This window comes from Phoxinus phoxinus, assembly GCF_949152265.1.
Source record: "Phoxinus phoxinus genome assembly, chromosome: 14".
Classification (NCBI taxonomy): Eukaryota; Metazoa; Chordata; class Actinopteri; order Cypriniformes; family Leuciscidae; genus Phoxinus; species Phoxinus phoxinus.
This window is the reverse complement of record NC_136889.1, coordinates 13,618,279-13,643,835: the sequence shown is the minus strand read 5'-3', so window position 1 is coordinate 13,643,835 and position 25,557 is coordinate 13,618,279. Positions and strand designations below refer to the sequence as shown.

Here is a 25,557-nt window from a genome sequence, read left to right as displayed (position 1 = left end):
AACGATTTTAGATGGTGTTCATGTCAGCTCAATAAATATGTTCTGAAAATAAGTCTTAAAGGGATAGGTCACCCAAAAATGAAAATGCTGTCATCATTTACTCACCCACATGTATGAGTTTATTTCTTCGGTTGAACACAAAATAAGATATTTTAAAGAATATTGGTAACTAAACAGTTGACAGTAGCCATTGACTTCCATGTTGTTGTTTTTTCCTCTAACGTATATGGAAGTCAATTACTGTCAACTGTTTAATTACCAACACTCTTTAAAATATCTCCTTTTGTGTTCAACGCAAGAAAGAAACTTATACAGGTTTGGAACAACTTGATGGTAAGTGAAAGACAAAATTTACATTTTTAGGAAAACTATCCATTTAATGTGCTATTTTGCTTTTTAAGTAAACCTTGTTATAAGTTATATATTTGCTGGAAAACAAGACAAAAAAAATATCATTATGATTCCTGGTGATGATGTCCTTTTCCAGTCAAGGAGGAGTGTCTGCTCTGCATGCTCAAGAGGCCCGTCTCTGCAAGCAGATACCCTGCCATAGTTGGCCCTAGAGCTTATGTTGGGTGAGTCGTTGAAGGGAGCAGCCACAGTCACTGAGGGTAAGCAGCTTACAACACAGTCTGCCCTGAGCTACAACCTTCCTGCTTGAACTTAATCAGACTTTGTGGTTCAGTTTATGAGGATAAGAGAGGGGCACAATGAGGGCAATTAATGAAACCACTTTATCGCTGAGGTGTAGTAGTAGAGTTGCTTACTAAAGGAGTGACCATAACCATTTTGGAGACTGACCAGTCTCTTGCATATTCAATCATTTTCCATAGTAGATCCCCCTTTTTTACTTAACCCCCTTTTGCTGACACACATGGTTTCAAGAATAGCTTGTAATTTATTTTCAAGGGTCAACAGCACCATCTTTTGGCAACTCAAGTTGTTTATCTGTTCTCGATGACTTGGCATGTGGACAGGGAAGTGTTGTAAGTAATGTTTCAATGTAATTTATTAAGAGTGCAGATAAAACAATATAAAATAAAAAAACAACAGTCAAACAAACACATTTCACGAACTGAAACCTAATAAGTTACCACACGAAATATTAAAATCTTCTAAAATTCTGAATAGATTTAATCTTGTCCTAATGGTACATATATAAATATATATATATATTGTCTGTAAGTAAAAATTACATTAACATCTCTCTCTTATAGTGTCGGTTTTCAAGTACAGCCGAGACAATAATATATGCTTTTTCTTTTACAATGGTTTTAACAGGTGCTCCTTCTAAAACAGTATCTTCATTACTGACAAAAGTAAAAGTTGAATTTCATCCCAGTAAAAGCTTTGAGGTTTATGATTTAGGCACGATACATCGACATCTGTGTCATTAACAAAGGCGATAAGAATAGACATAAGCCCCATTGTTTCTGTAATTTCTCTACCCCGCAAAAAAACCCCTTCATTATCTATATTACTTGTAAAACATAAGCAGAATTAATTTGTGTAAATTGTTCATAAATCATTCTTGTGTAAATTTTCCCATTGAATCAAATACAAGAATTTGCTTAAAGGTTTTATGTGTCCTTTACACAGTTCTGCTCATGTATCATGGATAAGGCCCTATGTACACTTCAATAAACTGATTATCACCTGATTCTTAATAAACGACTGACATGATTTATAACAAGTAGTAGTAGCATCAAGTAACTTGGTCTCATATTTCAAATCTACCTCATATCCATTTCAAGCTTTTCCATTCAAATGTAGTAATGTTTTTCTTGGGCTATGAAAGCATAAAACAATTTTAAAAGCAGTGTGTTTTGCAACTCTGACGAGTATTAAATCATGTCCACAGCATGTACGCTGTGACTGTCTGCCATTGTAATTAACAATGATCAGTATACAACTGGTTTCCAGTTACTTGGCAGTTTATGACACTGCAAAAGCTATATAGCTACATTTCAGTCTTAGTCATTTCAGAGTGCTCAAAAACACAATAAAACATATCAAGAGCATTTAAAGATGTTTGAATGTGTGCACTCTCTTTGTTGTCTTCAAATGACTGTTTCTCCTATTTGTAGAGAGCCTTTTTTTGCTCGGACTGCAGGAAGGCCTGCTTCTCCATCAGCTTGTGGAAGAGCCCCTGGTCATTGGCGAGGAGTTGAGCATGGCTGCCGATCTCCATCACGCGGTGCTGGTCCAGCACAGCCACGGCGTCGGCGCTCTGGATGGTGGAGAGACGGTGAGCGATGATCAACACTGTGCGACCGTCCAGCAGCCTCTCTAATGCTTCCTGTACCAGAAACTCATTCTCTGCATCCAGAGCACTGAAACAGAGACCAGGGCAAATCTTATTTAGTATTATTATTACAGTATATTCTCATCATCATGACACAAGCCATCAGTGCTTAAGGTTCTGTACAAAATCATGGCAACAAGATCGATATTTAAAGATTGTACATTACAGTACTGACAAACACAATGAAACAAGTTAAAGTGATGATAAAGTCAAGACTTGTCCTTCAATGACCCTTGAAATGATGATGTTTGTTTGTTTTTGTAGTTCACTATTATTAAAAAAATGGAAAGATATGATTGTAAAAGGATTGACACATAACCTGAGGACACATCTTTTAAAATAATACATTGTTAACTAAAATATATATTATATATAGACAAAGAATAAAGACCTATCTAAAAAGCAAGAGCTAACTAGCTTTTAAAGTTATAAAAGTTGGAAAAAAAATGGTGGCAAAAAGACAAGCCAAAAAGAGATATGTATTGTAGTATGACTTATTTAGGAATTTAGAAAATCATTAAAAAATCTCCATGTTAAAATTTGTATAATTTATTTTTTATTTTGAATTGTTATTAAACTGCTCATTTATCCATCAATTTATTTGTAAGTACTGTACATGTTAATTATAAGTTGAAGTAATCAAACAGCATCTCACCTTGTGGCTTCATCCAATAAAAGTATTTTGGGATTCTGTGAAAAGCATCAAATAAGCATGAGATCAAGGTAAACTAAAAAATAATTAAAATTCAGTCTAATACTAAAGAGGACAGATTACCTTCAGCAGGGCTCGTGCTATGGCGACTCTCTGCTTTTGTCCTCCTGTTCATTCAACAAATCAGTGTAGTTATGCCTTAACTGTCAAGTGAATTACAAACAGACAGATTTGTCCCATCATAAACATGAGTTTCACTGGAGTTTTTTTCCTACCTGACAACAGTACCCCCTTCTCTCCCACCAGTGTATCATAGCCGTTAGGGAATTCCTGGATGAAGTCATGAGCATTGGCTACTTGTGCTGCCCTGTAGATGTCCTCTACTGTGACCTGACTTGGGTCTGTTGCCCCATAAGCGATGTTCTCAGCAATGGAACAGGAAAAAAGAACCGGCTCCTACAAAAAACATATTCACACGCAGAAATTAGTAAAATGGAGGTAGGATATGGTCTAATTCTTTCTTCTGGTGGCTTTTCTTACCTGGCTTACAGTACCAATGTGATTCCTTAGCCAGTAAGGATTCAAGTCTCGTACATCACGGCCATCAACAGTGACCACACCTGCATTTAAATAAAAACTACACATGTATCTCTGCATTTTTACTGCTGTCATATCTTAGTTATTATTACCTTATTATTATTCCTCTATGTTCTTGCTTTCAGTTCTCACCTGAATCAGGATCATACAGCCGGAGTAACAAAGACACCAGTGTGGATTTGCCAGAGCCACTGGATCCCACCACTGCCATTACTGACCCCGCCGGCACAGACAAACTTAGATCCTGGAAGATTGGCGAATCCTTTCTCGTTGGGTAAGCAAAACACACATTACGAAACTCCACTTCTCCTTTAAACTGCTCTGGTTTTAACACAAGCCCCTCTAAAGAAGAAAAAAAATAAACAAAAAGATAATTACATTACTTCCATTCACATATGAAAAGATACAAGTATTGTGTATTCTAGGCATTATTTAGAAGGAAATTCTATTTACCATTGAGGGGAAATTCAGGCTTTCGGTCCATGAGTTCCCATAGACGAGTCCCAGCACCAAGTCCCTTCATCAACTCAGAATAGAATGAGCTGAAACCTTAAATTAATCCACAGAAAGTTGTAGAGTACTTTTAAAAGCTTCTACACAGAACAAAAATTACAGCTAAACAGGTTTCTACCTATGAATAAGGCCCAGTGTTCCACCGCCACAAGAGCGGTTTTGTTGGGAAATCCCAACAGAACTGTGTTGAAAGAAACCTATTCTTTTCTACGTTGCACACTGGCTACAAAAATTATAACGCTTGCCTAGGCACCCATTGACATAAATGAAGTGAATTCTATGTAAACCAGCCCATGAAAAATTTGTAAATGAAGTCCAGGATATGGCTGAACTGAACTGAAAAGTTTATCAGAAAATGTATATATGTTGAGGGACATTGAGGGACAACATTTTTGAAAGAAGTTTTTTATGCTAAAAAATGCTGCCTTCGTTTTGATAAAAAATACAGTAAAAACAGTGATACTGTGAAATTTTAAATAACTTTTAATAATTTTTTCATATATTTTAAAACTACATTTATTCCTGTGGTGGCAGAAGCCATTACTCCAGACTTCAGTGTCACATGATCCTTCAAAAATCAATCATTCTGGTGCTCATTATTATTATCATTGTTGATTTGTTTTTTTTTGTGGAAACCGTGATACTTTGACAAATAAGTTTCTTAGACAAATAGTAAGGTCAAAGGAACAGCATTTTTAAAACAAAATTTAAATCTTGTGTAAAATTATAAGTGTCTTTACGGTCACTTGTGATTAATGCATCCTTGATGAATAAAATTATTAGTTTCTATAAAAAAAATCTTACTGACCCCAAACTTTTGAACAGTAGTGTATATTCATATAGTGTTGCTCTGAGCTAACATCCTCACCTGCGATGCTGATGCCCACCCAGAAGGCATACATTAGGAAAGAAGAGAGCTGCCCAACGGTCATGGCTTCACTGGCCATCAGCAGACCTCCCTTATACAACACACTCAGGATGATGACATTTCCACTCAGTCCCGTCTGCAACGGAAATGAAAACATCAGAGCAAGAAGAACAGGACTGAACAAATGATCTTAAACTGCCTTACTGATTAAATAGGACTTTTAAGTAAGATGAATCTCACCACTCCATAGAATCCAGCAGAAAGCACAGCCTCTTTCTTAGCTAGTTCAAAAATATGCTCAACCTTTTCTGAGTACTTCTGCACCTCTGTCAGCTCTTTTCCAAAAGCCCGGACTGTCCGGATATTGCTGATCCTCTCTTCTGCCAACTAGGAGATGCAGAGCAGCTACAGAGTAAATGGAGCCCTTGGCCACTTGCTGTCATTACACTTACAATAGAGCAATGAATTCAGCAACAATCGAATTATTACTGTCCAAAGGCTTACTTTCATATCTGCAATCAAACATGCAATAAAGCCCTATTAAAAGGAAACATGACCTCTTACCTGTGTGGCCTCTGCCAATGCATCCTGTGTGCGTCTTGATATGGATCGTAGGAATCTACCGAAAATTACAGCCAGGCAGGCAATAGGAGGAACAACCATCAGCACAAAGGCTGCCAGACTAGGTGACACATATAACTGAGAAAGAGAAAGAGTTGAATTAGTCTGGTGATAAAAATAGATGCATTTATGAGTACAAACAGTATGACACCAGATGGACTGCATTTCTCTGTCTTCTGTTTTAGAAACAGACAAGGAAGTAATGGGAGTTAAATGGTTTTATATAAAGCAGAATCATGGCGGCTAGTTTCACATGAGTGCAGTTCAAATGTGATATTCGTAAAGAGAATTAGCTGCTAAACATGCGTCTCACCATCATGCCAACCCCGGCCCCCGCCTGGGCGAGGGATCGCAGCCCATCAGACAGGTTGTCAGTGAGGCAGCGTCCAACGATGGCCGTGTCTGCCGAAAGCCGGTTAATGAGCTCACCCGTTCGGGTCTTATCAAAGAATCCCACCTCCTGCTTCAAAATCGAGGAGAAAAGGGTTTCGCGCAAGTTTCGCACAATCTGTTGCCCTGTGAAAGCAAGAGAAAGACTTATTAAAGCACGAGGACAGTAATGCATGCTGGTCAACTCAATTAATCACATGGAATGATTCTAATTAATGGAGTAAAGAATAAAAAAATAGACATAAGCATTACAGAACAAATACATTCAATTAATAAAAACATAGACTATCTTTTAAAAGTTTGGGGTCGATGAGATGTTTTTTTTTGTTTTTGTTTAAAAAAAGTATCTTATGCTCAAAAATACAGTAAAACATAATATTGTGAAGTACTATTACAAATTAAAATAACTGTTTACTTTAATATATTTTAAAATGTAATTGATTCCTGTGACAGCAAAGCTGATTTTTTTGCATAATTTCTCTAGTCTTTAGTGTCACATGATCCTTCAGAAATCATTCTAAAATGCTGCTTTGCTGCTCAAGAAACATTTCTTATTATTATCAATGTTGAAAACCGTTCTGATGCTTAATATTTTTATAGAAACCGCTGTACAACCGTATTTTCAGTAGTCTTTGATGAATAGAAAGTTAAAAAAAAACACATTTATTTGAAATAGATTTTTTAAAAAACATTCTTAATGTCTTTAATGCATCTTTGCTGATTAAAAGTTAAAATTTCTTTAAAAAAAAAAAAATCTTATTGACCCTAAACTTTTGAACGGTAGCGCGTAAGCCACAAAATTCTCTATTAAGCATCTTTGTAATTTCACGTGGATGCCCGTGCGTGGAGACTTCACCTGAGATTTGCATCAGGTAGACACGAGCAGCATTTGCAGCGCCTCCACAGAGGAAGACACCAGTAAGCATGAAACACAGGGAGGTAAGGGAGGCGGTGAAGTCCTCTGTGGGGCTAGAGTAGATGGTGTCGATCACTTTTCCCAGAAAGAATGGTGCAGACATGGTGACAGAGCTGGCAATCACCAGAAAGCCCACGGCAGCTATGAGGAGAGTCAGAAAGTCATTCAAAAAGTAAATTATAAGGGACAAACAAAATATTCATTCATTATTCAGGTACATTTATCAGAAGTTATATTTGCACAAGTGGATTTTGTTGTTGATGTTGATTTCCTTTGTTTTGACAGTCATTTACATTATTTTCTTTTTATATTTTCGATATAAAAATTAAGATATTTACAAAATGTACACAGTATACAAATTGATTATTGGTCTATTTTATTGCTAGCAAATTCGTTGTAAATTAATGTATGTTCTTCAAACATTTATGTATCTCTTATTAGTAAATAAAAAGTGCCACAATTTTTGTAAAGGATGTAAAACTTTACATATGGACTAATCTCAAAAAACTGTCAAAAGCAATCTAGAGCCTCCGGATGTAACTAAACACAGAACATAAGCATTTGACTTGCCTGTCAGTCTCCATCGCTGAGGATACGCCAGCTGTAGCAACTTATTGGCTTCTTCTGAGGGTACAGGCAACGTGTTTTCTGAGGTTTTAACCTTACTCTCCTGATTTACCGCAGTCTTTGAGGTTTGTTTTGAGTCTGTAGATGTGCTATAGAGAGCAACCGTGTGTCTGGAGTGTGTCCACAAACTCTTGGGTAAAAATAACCCTCCAGTTTTGAGACAAGAGAGCCTGGATATGTTTCTTCCCTTATACACAGGCAACACAAGGACATCAAATGATCCATTCTTGCACACTTGATTTCTCCACGGTATTCTTGATGTCCGATTAGGCAAATTATACAACGTATCTGACCGAGAGCAGGTAATGTTACACTGTTGCAGTTTACCGATTGTAAATCTTGTCATTCGCAACATTGTCTCATACATTTGGAGAAAAAGAAGAGCAAAATTAAGTTTACGAGTCTCACCTAATCATTATCTGTCGAAACTTACTGTATAAAGTCAGACGGGTAAATCATCGAGCAGTGCTGTAAATGTGTAGTGTCTGGACTCACTTTTGACTGCATGACACTTTTGTCAGCAGAAAGACTGACTTATTGTAGGCCGGGGGTCGACGGTTACTGAGGTTTATCTGTTCCTGACAGTTTTCACATCCAGCCCTTGTTAGCGTTATCTTCACACACGCCCAGCGCATTCACTGAAAGCGCCCTGTCACAAAAACCTGCTGCACGACATCTGTCGGTCTTTACACAACACAACGTCAATGACTGTTCCAGTTAAAGAAAAGTGCCATTTGGAGTGTTTTAAAATAAAATAAGAATAAAAAGGTGACCCCGGTGATTTCCTTGACTTTCGAGGAAGCGAAGAGCAATTACGTCATTTAAACGATATTCGTCATAGAAATTAACACGGAGATTTCGCATTGGTCTGATCAATTGCGCCGCCATCTTGGAAAGGTCAACAAGAGAGAGAGATTACTATGTTAATGTATGCTGCTATATATTATAATTTAGTAATGAATGAGTAATGAATAGCCTACATATATTATGAGTGTTTTTGGATAGCTAGATTAATTTATGACCATCTCACTCCGTGATCAGCTGTATTATTATGATCAGCTGTATTGTATATTATTATTATTTACTAATACTCAGTTTATATCTTCTACAATCTACAACATGCACAATTGGTCGACGTTTATATAACCCAAATCTTGTGAAAATCGGTTGGAAGGGGGCCGATACGCTGCATGTTGCACACACGGACGGATTTTGACCTTTCCAATATGGCGGACCTGCATATACACGGCAGCTAATGCGGCATCTACTCATTTGTCCTATGGTCTCTGATGAAACCCCTCTCAGGCATGACAAGTCAAAAGTTGAATTATCCGTAGAGCATCAGACAACAAGTGTTGCTTCTGTTTACATGATATCTAATTATTATTTAGCCATTGTTGTGGGGTTTCTGACATTTCTCTGTGAATCCACCGATGCTAAGACTAGGTTTAACTATCCTGTTTAGCAATGAACCAGTTTAAAATTTTGAATCTCTTTCTCGATTATTACTGTCTGGTGTTAAAGTGAAAAGGTTAAAGGTCTTTGCTGGCTCCGCAGCGCTAGCACGTGTGTGATGAGATTGTAAGTATTTTTAAAGTTAATCGCATTATATAAAAAGTTGCTTTCTACAATACTTGTTATATTACGGTAAGGTTTATTCAATCAAATCTAGAACGCTTTCTGAGATTGTTTTGCGATGTGATTCGCTAGGCTGTTAGATCTGCTAGCCTAGGCTGTTAAACATTTACAAAATAGAAATAAAAAAACTCATACTTTTGTAGGCCTATGATTTTTTTGTGCCATGGGAAATATGAAAAAGTAGATTTCATGTTTATGGAATACTAGTATTCAGATTCGTATGCCTACCATTTGGCCATGTAATAATACTAATACAAGTAGTTTTCAATAGTATAATACTTAATGTTGTTATTATTATTAAGCTACTGTTGTTTACAGCAAAATAATGCAAAATAGTTTTGTGATCGAGATAGACTGAGATATATTTTTATTTTTCAATCTACAGATTCTTCACCTAAAGAAATGATGGCTGTTATTTCAAAACTTCAGTCATTTATCCAAACTATTGATCAAATGAGTTACTTACAATACCTGTAAATACCGTTGGGTTCTATTATTTATAGACCACCAAATGGTGCCATTTACTGGATAACTGATAAAGTTGTAAATTATAAATATATTGGTAAAAAAAAAAAAAAAAAACATTGGTCAAACTGATTATTGGTTTATCTCAAATATCAACCCTCTAGCAACATTTTATTGGTGTAAACATATCATTGACGTTGATACTGATGAAGGCAAAGAGCCGAAAGGTTTGTTGAATCTTTTTCTCCTGTTTTTTAATAAAGTATTTTTTAGAGTGCAGAACTTTTTTGCATTTTTGTACTGATATATAGGTCTCAGCACCTAATTAGCTGGGAGAGCTCTGTGAATGTTTTAATTGGTGTTAACATAGCCTGATAATCTATGTTTTTGTTCCTTTAGACACAAAGGTATTTGACATGGCGGCCATTTACTCTGGCATTCATCTGAAACTGAAAAACCCTCGCACACTCTGGCCAGACAAACTGAAACTTGCTCGATTTGCATGGATATCAACACAGTGCCTTCTTCCTAACAAAGAGCAGGTAATTTATCTTATTGAAATGCAGACTTGTTCTCAGTCGGCATATTTTTGAGAGTATAACAGTAAACCATGACTTAATTTCTCAAACAATTTTCCTTTTATCTGGATAAATCTAAGCAAATTGATTGTGGTGTTTATTAAGCATGTAACATTTTTCCCTATCATAGGTTCTGTTTGACTGGACAAGTCATGTCCTCACTGGTTTTTACAATAAGAAAATAGAGGTGCCCCCGGAGGTGGTGGAGGGTTTATGGACCTACCTAGATGATATTCTTCACAGCAGGAAGCTTCATAATGTGCTGAGTCAGGGAAAAACCATTAGCCTTCGTCTCACAGTAGCACAGGTACCAGTATTTAAATTTCGCAAGAAATTCACTCATACTGTAGTGTTGTACTATTATTCTATCACTCAGTAAATATTAGGTATAGTAGCACTAATATTGGTTTTAATAATAATTTCTAAGTGGATTTTCTTTAGTCTCTTCAATGTTTTATTCTATTTTATTCTATTAACGTATGTTAATTTAGTCAAAAATTACTTATGCATTCGTTTTTTTGTTTTTTTTTTGTCAAAGTTATAAGATGATGCATAATTATACTAATGATTATTTAACGCTTTTAGTTAAAACATGGCATGCTATTGATACAAATATGAGAAAAAAAAAATCTGCCTCAACTTATTAACAATGTGCTAATAACTATGTTTAATAGAGATTTAGAAAGAATATGGTTGTATCAGATAACCCAAATATAGTTAAAATTAAGGTAAATTTGTGAAAGCACTTAAGCGCACTAAGGCATGGACAATGAATAAAGCATAAAGAATTGATGTCTTGACCATATATGTTTTTGTTAAAAATGTATGATAAATGTTTAAATGAATAGATGTTTGAATATTTGGTTTCATTTCGCAACTGAAATATTTTTGTTGACTAAATGTACATTTAATTTTAGTCAGAATAAAACTGAATAAAATGAATTCAAATTACATGAAATTTATTTTATGGATATTTTTTTTCAGCAAAAAAAAAAAAAAAAAAAGATGTAAAAATGAACATTAGCACCATTACATTCCTCAATTGTTTTATTTTACCCTAGATGATCAATGACAGGATTCTGGAATATTCTTCAGGACCCACATCTGTCAGTTTCCACACTGTTCTGAGCTGTTGTCATGGCATCTTGACCTCCCCAGTGCTCTCTGTGGCCTACACTGCGAAGTACGAGTTATTAGTGGAGCTCTTGACTCGACTCTGTGGCTTGTCCAGTATGCAGCTCAGGCAGCAAAAACATGAGGAGCCTCTCTCGCTCAAAGTCTTTGAGGTTCTGCTTGTTGTTCTCAGCACCTACCTTACAGTGCAGAAACAACAAGCGAACTCCAACCGAGTGTTTTCCCAGGTAACGGCACACCTTCTTCATCCGCTTTTCCTCCTCAGACACTTACTGAACACTAGAGTATGGACCGAGAAGGATGACATCAAGATTCGACAGAATCTGAGCAAGGAAATCCGGAACAAAGTGGACTCTGTCCTTCAGTCAGCGCTCTTCATCCCTGATCATTTACAGTCCTTCAAGGAGGAAGTTTTACCATCAGAGGTTGAATCTCGGGCCAAAAAGAGCCAAACGGGAAAGGGCTTGCAAGGCCCAGTCAATATTATTATTTCAAAACTTTGCGTCCAAGGAGCTAACGAAGAGGAAGAGGCATTATTTTATGCCGTTAAGTCAAACTCTCTTGCCCTGCTATTTAAATTTGCCCTAGACTCATTTTGCAAAGGGGGAGAGAACAAGCAAGTGATCTTCCACCTCATGACAAAGCACATTATTGCTTTGGGGTTCACAGATGAACTGGATATTGATGAGAAATTTAGTGTATCAAACTGGGGTATTGCTTTACTCGCTCTTGAGAACCTCATAAACTCATGTTTGGCTGGAGATATCTATAATGTGGCTGCAGACAGAATAAAACATGGAGAGGTGCAATTCAATTTCTACAGGAAACTCACTCGCCTATTATTTAACAATACCCAAATGGGCATCCCAGCTTGGTACCGCTGTCTCAGAACTCTGCTTGCACTGAATCACCATATCCTGGAGCCAGATTTAGATGAGCTCCTTTCGGCTGTGTGGGTTGATGCAGACAACATGGAACTGCGTGTTAGGAAAGCCAGAGAAGCACTCGTGTCTGCCGTCTTGCAAACTTATGGCAAACTTCGACAGCTGCCTAAACTTATCGAAGAGCTGCTTGATGTAGTGTGTCGGCCTGCGGCGGATGAATTGAGACCGGCATTGTTGCCTGAAACGATACAAAAGACCCTGAGTCAGTGTTTGCTAGACAATCCTCCGAGCCAAAATCTTGAGATCTGTTGGCTCATTTTAAATAGGATGCAGTGCTATCTTCTCCCCCACATCCAAGATGAAACATCGGATTTGGCACTGAAATTGTTTTCTGTGAGTTTGCTTCTCTACGCTGTACTCTTCAGTTTTAAGACCCTGGACAACAGCACCCCGGTGCCAATCGTGAAGCAAACGCAGAATCTGATGACAGTGATACTGAAGGTTGTTGAAGACCTGTTGAAGCAGAACCTTGTCACCAAAGGTGTTTGGAGGGAAAAGGTCCAAGATGTGACCCTTCTGCTTACTCATACTTGGGTTGAGGTGGATACTCTCTTTCAGATACACTGTGCTAACAAGTACATATCACCAGCTGCCTCACAGACTGACGCTTTAGTGGACAAAGCCCTGACACTAAGAGACATGGACAGTCCACTTGGTAAATTATTACAGAAACTCCTTCTACTCCACAAGCTGAAGATACACTTGCTCAAATCATCTACTGTAACATCAGATGCATCAACGATGCAGAAATTGGCCCAGTTTATTCTAAACGGGCAAGAACTTTCAATAATGCTCGACGCCGACCAGATCTGGGACTTTCAATTTTGCAGTGTTAACACAAACACTTATAAGGCAGCTAACTGGTTTCTTGTTACCTCCAACCTTCCATTAATTGCTCCATATCTCGGACCAAAAGATATGTCTGATTTTGCAGAATGCATGTTGAAGTCTTTGCTTAAGAGCTTGGATGCCTCTGGAAGCAATTTGGAGAACACTGGGATCTCTGTCTCCTTAATATCCAGACAGTTACTCGAGAGTCCTGTTCTTTGTGAGCTCCCTGAGATTTTTTCAGCAGTGATGAAGTGCATCATCAAGGCATTTTTTGGACCGCTCGACTCAGCGCACATGCAGTTAATCAGTCCTTCGTTTTTGTTGGAAATGTCTTGTGTGGAAATGGTTGACGTAGAAGATGGAGAAACAGGGATGACACCTTCTCTGAATAGACTGAAAGCCATTGGACAGGAGATGTTAGACTCTGTCAAAATGAGATCTTCCATACCCCTATCTAAAACACAGGTAGATCGATTACTGCAGCTACTCAAAATCACAAGTGTCCTAAATGGATACGCAATGTCCCCTGAAGACTATTCAGAACTTTTTCTGAGCTTGTTCACACTGACGTCTTGTGTTCAGTGTGATGAAAGCGTCAATCTCTCTGCATCTGTTGCATTGCTCAAAGAGCTTTTCAGTGTCATGGCTTCACTTCTGCTGGTTAAAAACTCTCAAACACTCCTGAAAGTTGTTCATGGAAGTAATCTTTTAGAGGCAACAATGACATCCCTATTCTCTCGGAGCAGCAAGGGGCTCTTCAAAGGTGTGGATGGCCCGACATGGTTGTCTTTCCTTCAGTCAGTTCAAGACTTCATTCAGTCCCTAATTCAGCTCTTAATCGACAGGAAGAGCAGCATGAGCCTCAATCTGGAGAAGTTTACCTCCTTCATGGTTGAAAGTAACATCGCCGCAGGAGTTCTGGCTGTAGACACAGGGGATCTCTGCTTGCTACAGCTCCATCTGGCAACTTTAAGCATACTTTGCAAAGAAATGATCGCAACCCTAGGCAAGAACAAACAGCTGGATCAGACTCTGACTCATTTGTTAGAGAAGGCCACTTCTGTCATGGAGCCAGCCATTCTGGCTGTGCTGATGGGCAAGGGAAGTAGTCTCCTCAGGCAGTCCTTCTCTGTTGAAGTGGTAACGGTCATGATCAGGAGTGATCTTGCAAGAGCCTCAAGCTCTGAGGACGACGGGCTGGAGAAAATATCCCGAATGGCTTTCTACCGGAGCTTTTACCAGCAGATCTTAAAGGAACTGTTCCCGTCACCTCGTCCTATGGACTTCCTTATTTCATCAGTTAACTATCTCTCTGCTTTTTACACGGCTGTGGAAAAGACAAAAGCAGCAGATCTTGAAGAAGTCCATATTGCGATTTTGCAGAGTATTCACGCACTGCTGTCAGGTACAATGTCCGAAAACTTTTTAAAACATTTACTTGACTAGAATAAAATTGATGTATCAAATGTTTGTGAACACTCTGTCTGTTCTGAAAGCAGTCTCTCAATCATTTCTTTAGTAACTTGGATGTCGTTGTCAGACGTGAAGGAGCTGGAGGAGCCAGTAAAGGAGCTTCTTAATCAGCTGGTGTCCAACTGTTCTCAAGAGCAGTTCCATCTCTTACTGCTGATGCTCAGAGAGGGGCTTGTGCCAGCAAAGATTGAAGGAGGACACTCCACTGTAAGATTCTCCTAGTGTCTGAGTGTTTATTCTTGCGTTCTTATTATTGCTGTAATGGATAATGCAGTAAATATATTGCTTAATATAAATATTATATTCACAAGGTTAAAACATTTATTCAGTTTCATTGTGTTCTGTGTAATTTGTAAAGACCATGAAAACAAAAGCCTTTAGCAGACTACATCAGTGAATAGTTGAAAAAGACACTTTTTATATGTAATTTATTTGGTAATAAAACCCAGACTGGACAAATAATGAAAGTAAAGTCATTTGCATTCTTTATATGGTGAAATTTAAGTATTATTGAATTTGAGCTGAAGTGAAATATCACCCTAGAGTGACACTCTCTTTCATAGAAATATGAACACCAGTGGAGGACTTCAGGTCAGAGGGCAAACACATCTTAAGGAATGTCATATTACATCAGTAATGAGTTGGGAAAGTTTTATTATTGAATTATTGCAGTCAGAGAATAGTTTCGTTTTTGCTTTTCCAGTAGGTTTGATGCAATTTTAGAAAGAGTCTGAGAAATAGAATCAGTCTTTGTTTTTGCATAGATTTTTGCTATGAATGACATTCACACAAATGACTGAACCTAATAATCACATAAAGGTCTGTTTAGTTTAAAAAATTAAAATTGAAATTGAACGTCTTAATGTGTTTACGTTTTAACTGCAAAAAGTTATATTATTATTAACAATCATTTAGTGAATGACAGACTAATACTTAAAAGCCTGCCACTTGTTTAGGATAGATTCGTTGTGTGTCTTTATTCTACAAAGAAGTGGATGAATTGGAAATGGATGATTGATGTTTCATGAAAACATTAAGATAAAATACATTCCTGTTTCTTTCTCAAAGCATAAGAGTTTCTAAGCATGCTTGTAGTGGCACTGATGATATGTTGTTGTTTTTCTTTCACAGGAAGTTCTCTCTGCTGTGACTTTTATAAAGCTGCTCTCCTGTTGTCTGTTACCAGAGCATTGCTCAAAGGCTTTTTGGCTTATCACCCCACAAATCATATCCACTCTCATTGTGAGTATTTCTTCTTATTGGTTGTTTGTCTTGATTGTTCACAGGTGTTTATTTATTAGTCATTACGTGCCGGTTTCTTTCTTGAATGCTTCTGTTAAATATACCTACTTTTCTGTGCCCGTGTCCGTAACGGTGCCAGTGTCCGTGCCTCATGTTTCCATTGTATCTTGTCTAGTTTTGTTTGTGTAAGTAACCGCTGTTGGTGAGTCTCATGTAACCAAGTAAAATTCACGTTTTTGTGTCTGTGTCTGTGTCCATGCTGATGTACGGTGTCTGTTACTTGTTAAAGCTACTATTAAAGTTCTCAATGTATAATTTATACAGTGAAGTCTATGTAGTGTTTTACTTTTATATTTTCTCATTTCATTTCTTTTTTTAAATGGTTCTGGTAAATGCACCTACTGTCGGTGTCCTTGCCGGTGTTGTCTCTTTCGTTTGTGAAACAGCTGTTGATGAGTTGGTTACACAAACAAAACTAGACAAGATGCAATGGAAACATGAGGGCCATTTAAACACCAAGGTGTTCGTGACGGTGTCTGAGAACTTTAATAGTTGCTTTAATAAGTATCAATGTATAATTTATACAATGAAGTCTATGTAGTGTTTTACTTTTATATGTGTTTATTTAATTTTTTTCTTGAATGCTTCTTATATGTTGTGTATATGTAATGTGTATCTTTGTTCTTATCTTTTAATAACAAAGAAAAGAAAGATTTTTATCTTCACTACTTTGGCCTAAATGTCTGCCATTCTTTTTTTATCTTTATTTTGTTAGCTTGTAATGCTTTATTTATTTTATTTTATTATTATTTGTTGGTTACTCCAAATGTCCAGAAGCATACAAATACAGCCTCAAACATACAATGAGGGAGGAAAAGGGAGAAAAAGAAATGCATAAAAAGATATCATGTCAGGCAGACAGGTAAATATACACCGTAGAGTAGGGAATCATGAGAAGTTATAAACATAATGCCAAAGAGGTCCAAAATCCATATCTTCCAAAAGTCTTAAGACTTTTGTTGTGTATCATAAGTGAGTTTGTAAGGCTTAGTTTTTAACATGGGGAGATTAGTTTGGCTGTAATGCTCAGTCACTTGCAAAACCAACATGAAAAATGATCGTGATATAATATTTTTTCCATATCGCCCACCCCTAATTTCAATACCTGTTTTCCGTTTATTTCCCGATTGATGTTTTCCCCTGAATAAGATTAATCGCACATGCTTTTCTTTTTTACTAGGGCTCTTTTAATGTGATGCTCTTTTCAAGATGAAAGTATCATAAAAGTATCCTATTTGTTTAATGTGTAAACATCTGCATAAGCACTGGACTCCCACAATGTGTCGTCTTAACAACCTTAAAAATGTTCCATTTAAATTCACTAAACCCATGAGCCTTTGCACACTACATGCAGAGACGCATTAAAATGTTTTGCATGAAAAAAACAGTATTTGATTTAGGTACAGTTTTAATATTTTTATAAGGAAGAAGTGCTTTAACAAAATATACGAGGATAACCTTACAACATTTAAACCCTTGAAGTGCATGGCCCTGTTTACTTCCTTTTATAAGTGATTTCCTGAACTTGCTTGAATAAAATCAGAGGGGCATAATACACTAAATGCGATAACGCTTTACTTCTATCGAGCCTGGAACGTTCCTTTAAGTGTGCCTAGAGAGTTGGCTGGTATTGAAAAACACCATGCAGGTAGATTTGTAAAACATCACATATCTCACCCACCGGCCTGACTCCCTTGTCTTGATTTAGCATTAAAATTCATCTGCCTGGAAAAGTCAGGTTTCAAAGTCTTCTTTATGTCACTGAGTTCACTCAGAGAAGGGCTGTGTGTGCCTGTCAGGTTACTTTTATCACTGCCCCTTTCTTCTCGGTGTCAGAACTTGACATACTAGAGCTACCGCTAGCTGAGTTCACCACAGCGACCAGAAGCTTTGTTAACCTTGCTCTACTCGCATCTCCACTGTCTTTAGTACAATAAGAACAAGCTCCGTAAACCTCATTTTTGGCATTAATATTTTATGGCACTGATCGTTTGCTGAGCAGTTGAAAAGTATTCTGTGTGAACTTATATTGTGCTACGTTTGAAGATGTCTGCAGGATTTCTGGTAAATGTAAGCCTAGTTTGTTTCATAAAACTTTAAGTAATCTTGAAAGGTGCACCCCTTTTTTTTCCATTAAAATAAAACCTACATCTAATGAAATAGGATTAATTAAATTGATCAAAAGTGAAAATGTCTATTTCATGCTGTTCTTTGAACTTTCTGTATATCAAAGCATCCTAAAAAAAATTGTTTCATGGTTTCCACAAAAATATTAAGCAGCTCAACTGTTTTCAACATTGATGATAACATATTAGACTCAGCATATTAGACTCATACCTAAAGGATCATATGACAGTAAAGTATGGAGTAATGATACTGAAAATTCAGCTTTGCCATCACAGGAAGAACTTACATTTGAAAATATCTTAAAATAGAATACAGATATTCTCATTTGTAATAATATTTCACAATATTACTGTTTTGCTTTATTTTTGACCAAATAAATGTAGCCTTGTTGAACTTCAGAGACTTCTCTCACAAAAAAATCTTAACTCAAATTGTAATTCATTATTTCATGTTAGGTTTATTTATTTATTTATTTTGTTCCTTTACCTCTACTGGTAGATCATGGCACTAGTAACACCAAGGTCGTGTATTTAACTCCCAAGGAAAACCATCTGCTAAATGCATAAATGTTACATATGACATTTCGTCCTGCTGATTTTGTAATCCAGAAATTATTTTAAGGTTATTTCAGTCAAGGAATAAGTTGGCAGTAACCATTTGAGAGGCACTCCTGATTTTCACAGATTTTCTCACTTGTTTTCAGTTTGTAATAAAGGAGTCCGGCAAGCTCCCATCTCTGACCCGTGCGCTGACGTTGCCAACTCTCGAGGCTTTGACCGTCCTGCTCTGGCAGGGTAAAGCACAGATCTCCAATCCACACCATGTGATTGTGGTTTTGGGCGCACTGCAGTTTGTGCCTCTTGACAGTCATCCCATGGAGGACTACCATGCTGCTTTTGAGGCCATCCATGAAGCCCTGTTCGCAATTATCCACTGCTACCCTCAGGTGAGTATCCTCGGACTGAAAGGAGAGAAAGAGATGAGAGCTTAAACCTGATAATTCTTAGACATTTTATTGTTGCACTTTTTCAAGTTGAATTATATCCTTATACATTTTAAATTGACTTAATAATAATAATAATAATAATTCATTACATTTATATAGCGCTTTTCTGAGACCTCAAAGCGCTTTACATAGAAGGGGGGAATCTCCTCAACTTAAAATCACCTAGATGATGTGGAGGATGAAACTGTGTCAGATGCTTTTTAAAGGCTGGTATCTGACATCTGTTTATCTGCACTTGCTTTGGGACAAAAAAAGAAAAAAAAGATCCATTCATTGTATGGATCAAGAATTTAATATATCCGTCAGTAAACACAAAATGACATGTATTTTCTTGAGATGAAAAGCATATTACTCTGCAAAAAAATGTATAAGTAAAATTAATTTGTAATTTGCTCTTATGTGCTGTAAAAATGGTGGATTTCATGGTAAAGGGGTAACATTCAGATGAATTTGTAAATTAGTTTGATAAGGCTCATAGGTTTATGCAAATAGGTGTGTTACAGACTAATGCTGCTTGATGTTTGGAGCGACCATTACAGTGCCCTGGAGAGGTGTTTAATTTGCACTTAATACGAGTGAAAATTAGAATGTAGTTTGGAAAGTTGCCACAGTTCCTGAGGGGGAAGGAGCCCACGGTGAGTCTGGTACATGAGGAATGCTGAGGTTGTGCAAGACTTCAAGGTGCACAGGTTTCTTTGTACCAAGTTTTCCACTTTCACTGGCAATCTCAACATGACATTGTGTTTGATGGGTTTTATAAAGTGAAATGAGAGCACAAATTAGGGTTAGCAGAATGGAGTGGTCCACGACCATGAATTATCCATAATACAGCTACATAACAATAATATACATGTAAACCCATTTCAGCCATTTGACCACACAGATTATACATATACAGATGAGCCAAAGCATAATATGCTGTTAGTCCTCCGTGTGCTGCCCAAACAGTGCAGACCTGCCGAGACATTGACTCTACAAGACCCCTGAATGTGTCCTGTGATATCTGGCACCAAGACGTTAGCAGCAGACCCTTCAAGTCCTGTAGGTTGCGAGGTGATGCCTCCGTGGATCAAACTTGTTGGTCCAGCCCACAGATGCTCAATCAGAGATCTGGGGAATTTTGAGGCCAGGGCAACACCTTGAGCTCTTCATCATGTTCTTCAAATTCCTGAACAATGAGTGCATCGTGGCAGGGTGCATGATCCTGCTGAAAGAGGCTATTTCCACCAGGGAAGACCATTGTCCTGAAGGGGTGTAGCTGGTCTGCAACAATGTTTTAATAGGTGGCATATGTCAAATTTGCGGCCACATGAATGAGTGGAGCAGAAAATTGCCCAAAGCATCACACTCCCTCCACCGGCTTGTGGTTTGTGGTTCGTCCCTCTTCGAACCACTGTTGGTAAATTCTCACCACTGCTGACCGAGAGCAACCCACAAGTCTCGATACTCAGTCGCCTTCCCATAACAATTTGGCCCTTGCATCCAACACATTGATTACGAGAACTGATTGTTTGCTTGTCATCTAATCTACCCAGACCATATCAGTGTTCGAAATCACCCCCTATACCCGGATTCACTACTCGCTACATTACTCCACTAATATAGTCCACTTGAATGAGTGAATGAAAACGAGTGGGTGAATTCAGAGACTGAGTGCGCCGGAACGACTACTGCGTTTGTATAGTTTGTGCTTGCTGTTTAATAATCACTTGTAACTTAGCAAACTGGCAGCTCGGGTAGTAAGATGAAAAGATTTATCTTGAACTCTGTCATGGAAACTAGTCATACAATTCAAAAGAACAGTCATCTGTCATAAACCTGAATTAAACCATTTAAAAATCCATTAAAAAGGAATTTATACCTGTATGATATTATGCTGTAACCACATTGGACCATCAGTTTGGAAAATGGATGCATGGATGATTAAGCTGCGGGCGCCATCTTCTGGCAAAACAAGGGAATTAATTCGGCACGATCCTCACAGTGCATTATGGGTATTCTCTAGCTGTTGAGTGTACTTCAGTTGTACAATCGTTATTGCGGTCCATTATGGGATTGAATGAGTGTACTCGATAACATCCACTATGGTTTCGAACACCAATACAAATGGCTGTTCCCTAAAATAGTACCCTATTTAAGGGTATAGGGGGCAATTTTGGACACAGCCCTTGATATGTGGCCTTGTTAGGAGGTGATCAATGATATTTGCTTCACCTGTGACTGGTCATAATGTTTTGGCTCATCAGTATATACACACACACACACACACACACACACACACACACACATTATCCTGCCAGTCATTGTAAAGATGTTGCTTACATTGTTCCTAGGATTCAACAACAAATTTGACTTTTAATAAAATATGTAATTAATTAAGGGTTTTTTGAATCATTCCATAGTGTTCTTTTACCAGCCACCTATGGACACATCAAAAAATGTTTAGCTTACTGTTTTTGTGGCACAGAAGATTATTGTTTTGTGTTCAACTTGCACATTGTAATACATCTAGACTAGTATTCATGGGATAAACATAAAGGCCAATGGGTTTTATACCAAGCCCAGCTGTGCATTAATTTTGAGAGGTTTAAATGTTTGCAGGTGATGCTGAAGGCTTCTCCCGCCTTCCTGAATTGCTTTTATCGCCTGGTTTCATCAGTCATGCATGAAGGCAGACAGCGGGGCGACTCTGACAGAGGTAAGCACACCTATTATACCCACATCCAGAAGTGTTCTAAAAGCCATGTCAGATGCTTCAATTTAAATATACCATATTTACTGGTATATATACCATTCCATTCAATAATATACCATTCAAAGGTTTGGGGTTTTGAAAGAAGTCTCTTATGCTCACCAATGCCGCATTTATTTACAGTAAAATGGTAATATTAAGTTTATTACAATTTATAATAACTTTTTTTTTCTGTTTGAATATATTTTAATTATAACTTTTTTTTGTTTGAAATTTGAATATATTTTAATGTGTAATTTCTTCCTGTGATGGCAAAGCTGGATTTTCAGCATTATTCCTCCAGTCTTCAGTGTCACATGATCCTTCAGAAATCATATATGTATATAATCAGAAGTGTGTGTGTGGAGAGAGAGGGAGGATCCTCATATATCCCATTGAGAATATTATCTCCTGGCTGTTTTGTATCCTGTTCCATAAGACGCAAGCAAACAAATTTAACATTAGTGAATTCAAAGGCCTGTTTTTGTCAGTATGTCTGCACTTATTGTTGGCTGTAGCTGACAGACAAAGAAAGTGGAAATCACCTGATGCTGGCAAGCCATTACATTTGAAACCGCTGATATATATCCCTCCATATGTCTGCTGATACTTTTCAATCTACAAGTTGCCCTGAATTCATTTATTGTGCAGGAAGAAAAAGATGTTATTTGAGGTATGATTCACCTAATGAGACAAGCACCTCGTTGAGCTGTGTTCAGAGACAGACGCTTGCAGACTGCGGCTCTGTGGATTGAATTTCAAAGTGAAAATTCCACGAAGAAAGGAGGTTGAATTTGATCCCGAGGCTCAACGCATTTTAGCACTGAAGGCATATACCTCTTTGAATTGAGAACTCTTTTTATGACTTAAGATTTAAAGTTTTTTTGGCAGTACCATCAGTATACTTAGTCTTTCTTCATTTCTCAGATTTTCATAATTGACATCAAAGCTCAGTCAGAACCAAAATGTATTCAGATGTGAGGCAATTTCAATCTTAATGATCATCTTGTGGTAACTTTCTTAAAGCATGCATGTGATGCCATAATCACTCACTATTTGCCCGGCTCCACAGATAATTGCGCTTTGAAAAGATTTAACCAGGATTCATTATTATAAAATTGTCATGGTTGGTGGTTAATGCATTCTGTCCGTTTTTAAAGAAAGAGAACGGAATGCGTACTTTTTTATTTTTTTATTTTTTTTTATCAAAAATTGTCACAAGTTTAAACAGCATTTACATTTTTCATTACTGGAATGTGTAATTAATAGATTTGGAAATTTGGAATATAATTGCATATGTTTAAAGACACTGGACAAAGGTACACTACCATTTAAATGTTTGGGATCAGTAGTTAAAAAAAGAAGATAAAATTAATACTTTTATTTAGCAAAGATTAATTAAATTGACAAAGTGACAGTAAAGACTTTAACATGGTTCTCAATGTATTTCAAAGAAATGCTTTTCTTTTGAACTTTTTGAACAAAATCATGATTTCCACAAAAATATAAATCGGCACAACTGTATTCAACAATGATAACGAGAAGTTAAGATAATAAGAAATGTTTCTTGAGCAGCAAATCAGAATGATTTCTGAAGGATCATGTGAAACTGAAGACTGGAGTAATGATGCTGAAAATTCAGCTTTGCCGTCACAGGAAAAAAATACTTTAAAATATATTAAATTAAGTTATTTTAAATTCTATTAATATTTCACAATATTACTGTTTTATTGCAGGGCATGATTTTTGAGAGAGGGTGCATGGTTTAAGTTAGAATCAGAGTTATGATCTTAATGCACCAACGGCATTAAGCATAATTAATCATGTTTTAACATTTTGTTTGGACAGTTCTAATTAAAATATTACAATTACTTTGTGATCTCTCTTTCAGCCTCCGAGAAAGACCGAGAAAGTCTTCTGAAGTGTGCTAGGCTGGTGGAGAGGATGTACACTCATATTGCCAATGCTGCTGAAAATTTCACAGTCCTGTCCTCATTCATGGTTGCACAATATGTCAGTCAACTGCAGAGGGTGAGACGCTAGTCATGATCAGTTTTTACCTACCACATGCCTGTGCCAATTTCTACTCTCATCTTTCCTGAAATTGTCTTTTCTGCTCTCATGAACCGCTTTGCCTGAAGTAAAAATTTGCTAGAATGTTTGAGAAGAATCTTCCCGGTGTTATAAATCTTAAACCACACAATTATAGCTTGAGAGTTCATGCACTGGGACTTATTCCATGTCCGACACTCTTGTGTATGGTATTCTAACAGATCAGAGGTTGCGCTAACCTTAAACTGGAGGAGGAATGCTTCTCAAAAGCCAATTGTTTTTGTCAACTTGAAGTGTGATATGCGTTTGACCTTCTAACTGGCCTGAGACTCATGTTACTGCACTGAACAATCGCATTAGCAGATAATTGTTGTCTTTGTATACACTCACTAAGTTTCGGTCTTATTTCCTAGGTGACGCTTCTGCCAGAAATCAAGTCACATCTAACAGAGGGCATATACTGTATCCTGGACCATTGTGTTGAACAAGACATCAAGTTTTTGAACACCACCCTTCAAATGGGTGTCAAGGAAGTGTTCAATGAACTGTACAATAGTTATACACTCTATCACAAAACTCAAAGGCAAGGGGAAGAAAAGTACACCGTCTGACAATTGCATCCTCTGCCTTGAATGATAAAATATGTATTTTTTACATATAATTAATGGTATAGATAAGTATATCTCTAGAAATGTTTTACGTTTTCATTATTTATTTACCCACATGCTGTTCCAAACCTGTATGACTTTCTTCTGTGGAACACAAAAGATATCTTGATTTATTTGTCTATAAAATTGAAGTCAGTTCTTCTTCAAAATAGCTTTTTCTTGTATGTGTTCTGCAGAAGAAAGTCATACAGGTTTGAAACAACATGAAGGTTAGTAAATGATGACAGAATTGTAATTTTTGGATGAACTATCCCTTTAAATGAGGGGAAAACAGTCTGAAATAATTGCTTACTCCATGTATTTTATAGTTCCTTGGTTTTTGTACATGACAAACATGACCTTTTTTTTTACGAGAACTGTACATTTTTTTCTGTGTAGTACTAGTGTTCTCAAGCAAACCCTGTTATATGCTTGAAGTTTAAGACCTAAAAGAGTTAAGATGTTACATGCTTATCTGAATTGACAACCTGAAGTCCTGAAACTCATATCTGACTCATCAGCCAGATTTGGTGAAATTATGTCTCGGATTGTGCTTCTGAACAAACCAATTAACCTTAGGTTGCTCCAGGTGGACTATGAAATTAGTGTACTGTAAAAGTGTCTCCTGGATGACTAATAACCAATTAAAAATGTACCCCAATAGACCTATACTGTAAAATGGTGTTAAACATTTATAGAGCAGTTACACTAACTGCTCTGGTGTGCCTTATTTAGTTGTTCTGCAGTGTACACCAACATTGTGTTCCTGATGTTCCCTCCAAAGAGAATCTAGATGTGATACAGGAGCTACCTCAGATGCAGACTGAATAAATAATTATACAAACATCATGCCATTACAATACAACAAAATGTTCAACACACACTGTACAAATGCGAAGGCATTGGCTGGTTATGTTACTGAGTTCATGAGGAACTAGAAAGTCTAGTTTACAATGGCAGCAAGCAAGAAAGATTCTCTGTAACTCTCTTTTTCATGGTGAAATTAGTTGGTGGCTAAAGGTATTTTCAAGACATAAACGGAAATTTGAGGTTCTCAATAAAAGGAAATCCTGCAGGTGGTTTGTGCTTCAATGTTGCTCACAACCACGTCAGTCACACTATCCTGCATGAAGTAAAGAG

At 37.2% G+C, this 25,557-nt stretch overlaps 2 protein-coding genes across 6 annotated transcripts; one reads left to right on the top strand and one right to left on the bottom strand.

The window, feature by feature from the left end:
- The first annotated feature begins 106 nt into the window (after positions 1-106).
- urb2 (URB2 ribosome biogenesis homolog) lies at positions 107-25,115 on the top strand. Of its 5 annotated transcripts, XM_079634289.1 has the most exons (14): positions 107-333; positions 488-611; positions 2,088-2,248; positions 3,264-3,455; positions 3,680-3,828; positions 9,992-10,134; positions 10,301-10,477; positions 11,232-14,484; positions 14,599-14,759; positions 15,684-15,794; positions 18,685-18,927; positions 21,589-21,685; positions 23,610-23,749; positions 24,184-25,115. In XM_079634289.1, exons 4-14 carry the CDS (start codon positions 3,376-3,378, stop codon positions 24,379-24,381), a joined length of 4,752 nt encoding a protein of 1,583 aa, XP_079490415.1. In that variant the 5' UTR covers positions 107-333; positions 488-611; positions 2,088-2,248; positions 3,264-3,375; the 3' UTR covers positions 24,382-25,115. The 5 variants fall into 5 exon arrangements, with proteins under 5 accessions (XP_079490415.1, XP_079490416.1, XP_079490419.1 ...); XM_079634290.1 differs by lacking the exons at positions 107-333; positions 488-611; positions 3,264-3,455 and having other exon boundaries at positions 2,094-2,248; XM_079634293.1 differs by lacking the exons at positions 107-333; positions 488-611; positions 2,088-2,248; positions 3,264-3,455; positions 3,680-3,828 and adding an exon at positions 7,686-7,791.
- Positions 5,189-8,323, bottom strand: abcb10 (ATP-binding cassette, sub-family B (MDR/TAP), member 10). The gene is made up of 5 exons (XM_079634295.1): positions 7,433-8,323; positions 6,803-7,003; positions 5,870-6,072; positions 5,500-5,634; positions 5,189-5,340 (listed from the first exon to the last, which is right to left on the bottom strand). The coding sequence occupies exons 1-5, from the start codon at positions 7,854-7,856 to the stop codon at positions 5,323-5,325; spliced, it is 981 nt and encodes a 326-aa protein (XP_079490421.1). The 5' UTR covers positions 7,857-8,323; the 3' UTR covers positions 5,189-5,322.
- Positions 25,116-25,557: the final 442 nt, after the last annotated feature.

Bases quoted from the DNA above. Each gene is read 5' to 3' on its own strand.
- urb2 (XM_079634289.1), top strand. From the start codon at position 3,376: ATGTTCTCAGCAATGGAACAGGAAAAAAGAACCGGCTCCTACAAAAAA. The intron at 14,485-14,598 runs GTACAATGTCCG...TCATTTCTTTAG, and splicing joins TATTCACGCACTGCTGTCAG to TAACTTGGATGTCGTTGTCA. The intron at 23,750-24,183 runs GTGAGACGCTAG...CTTATTTCCTAG, and splicing joins ATGTCAGTCAACTGCAGAGG to GTGACGCTTCTGCCAGAAAT.
- abcb10 (XM_079634295.1), bottom strand. From the start codon at position 7,856: ATGTATGAGACAATGTTGCGAATGACAAGATTTACAATCGGTAAACTG. The intron at 7,004-7,432 runs GCAAGTCAAATG...CTCTCCTCATAG, and splicing joins TCAGCGATGGAGACTGACAG to CTGCCGTGGGCTTTCTGGTG. The intron at 5,635-5,869 runs GTGAGACGCATG...TCTCTTTCTCAG, and splicing joins GGGCCGGGGTTGGCATGATG to TTATATGTGTCACCTAGTCT.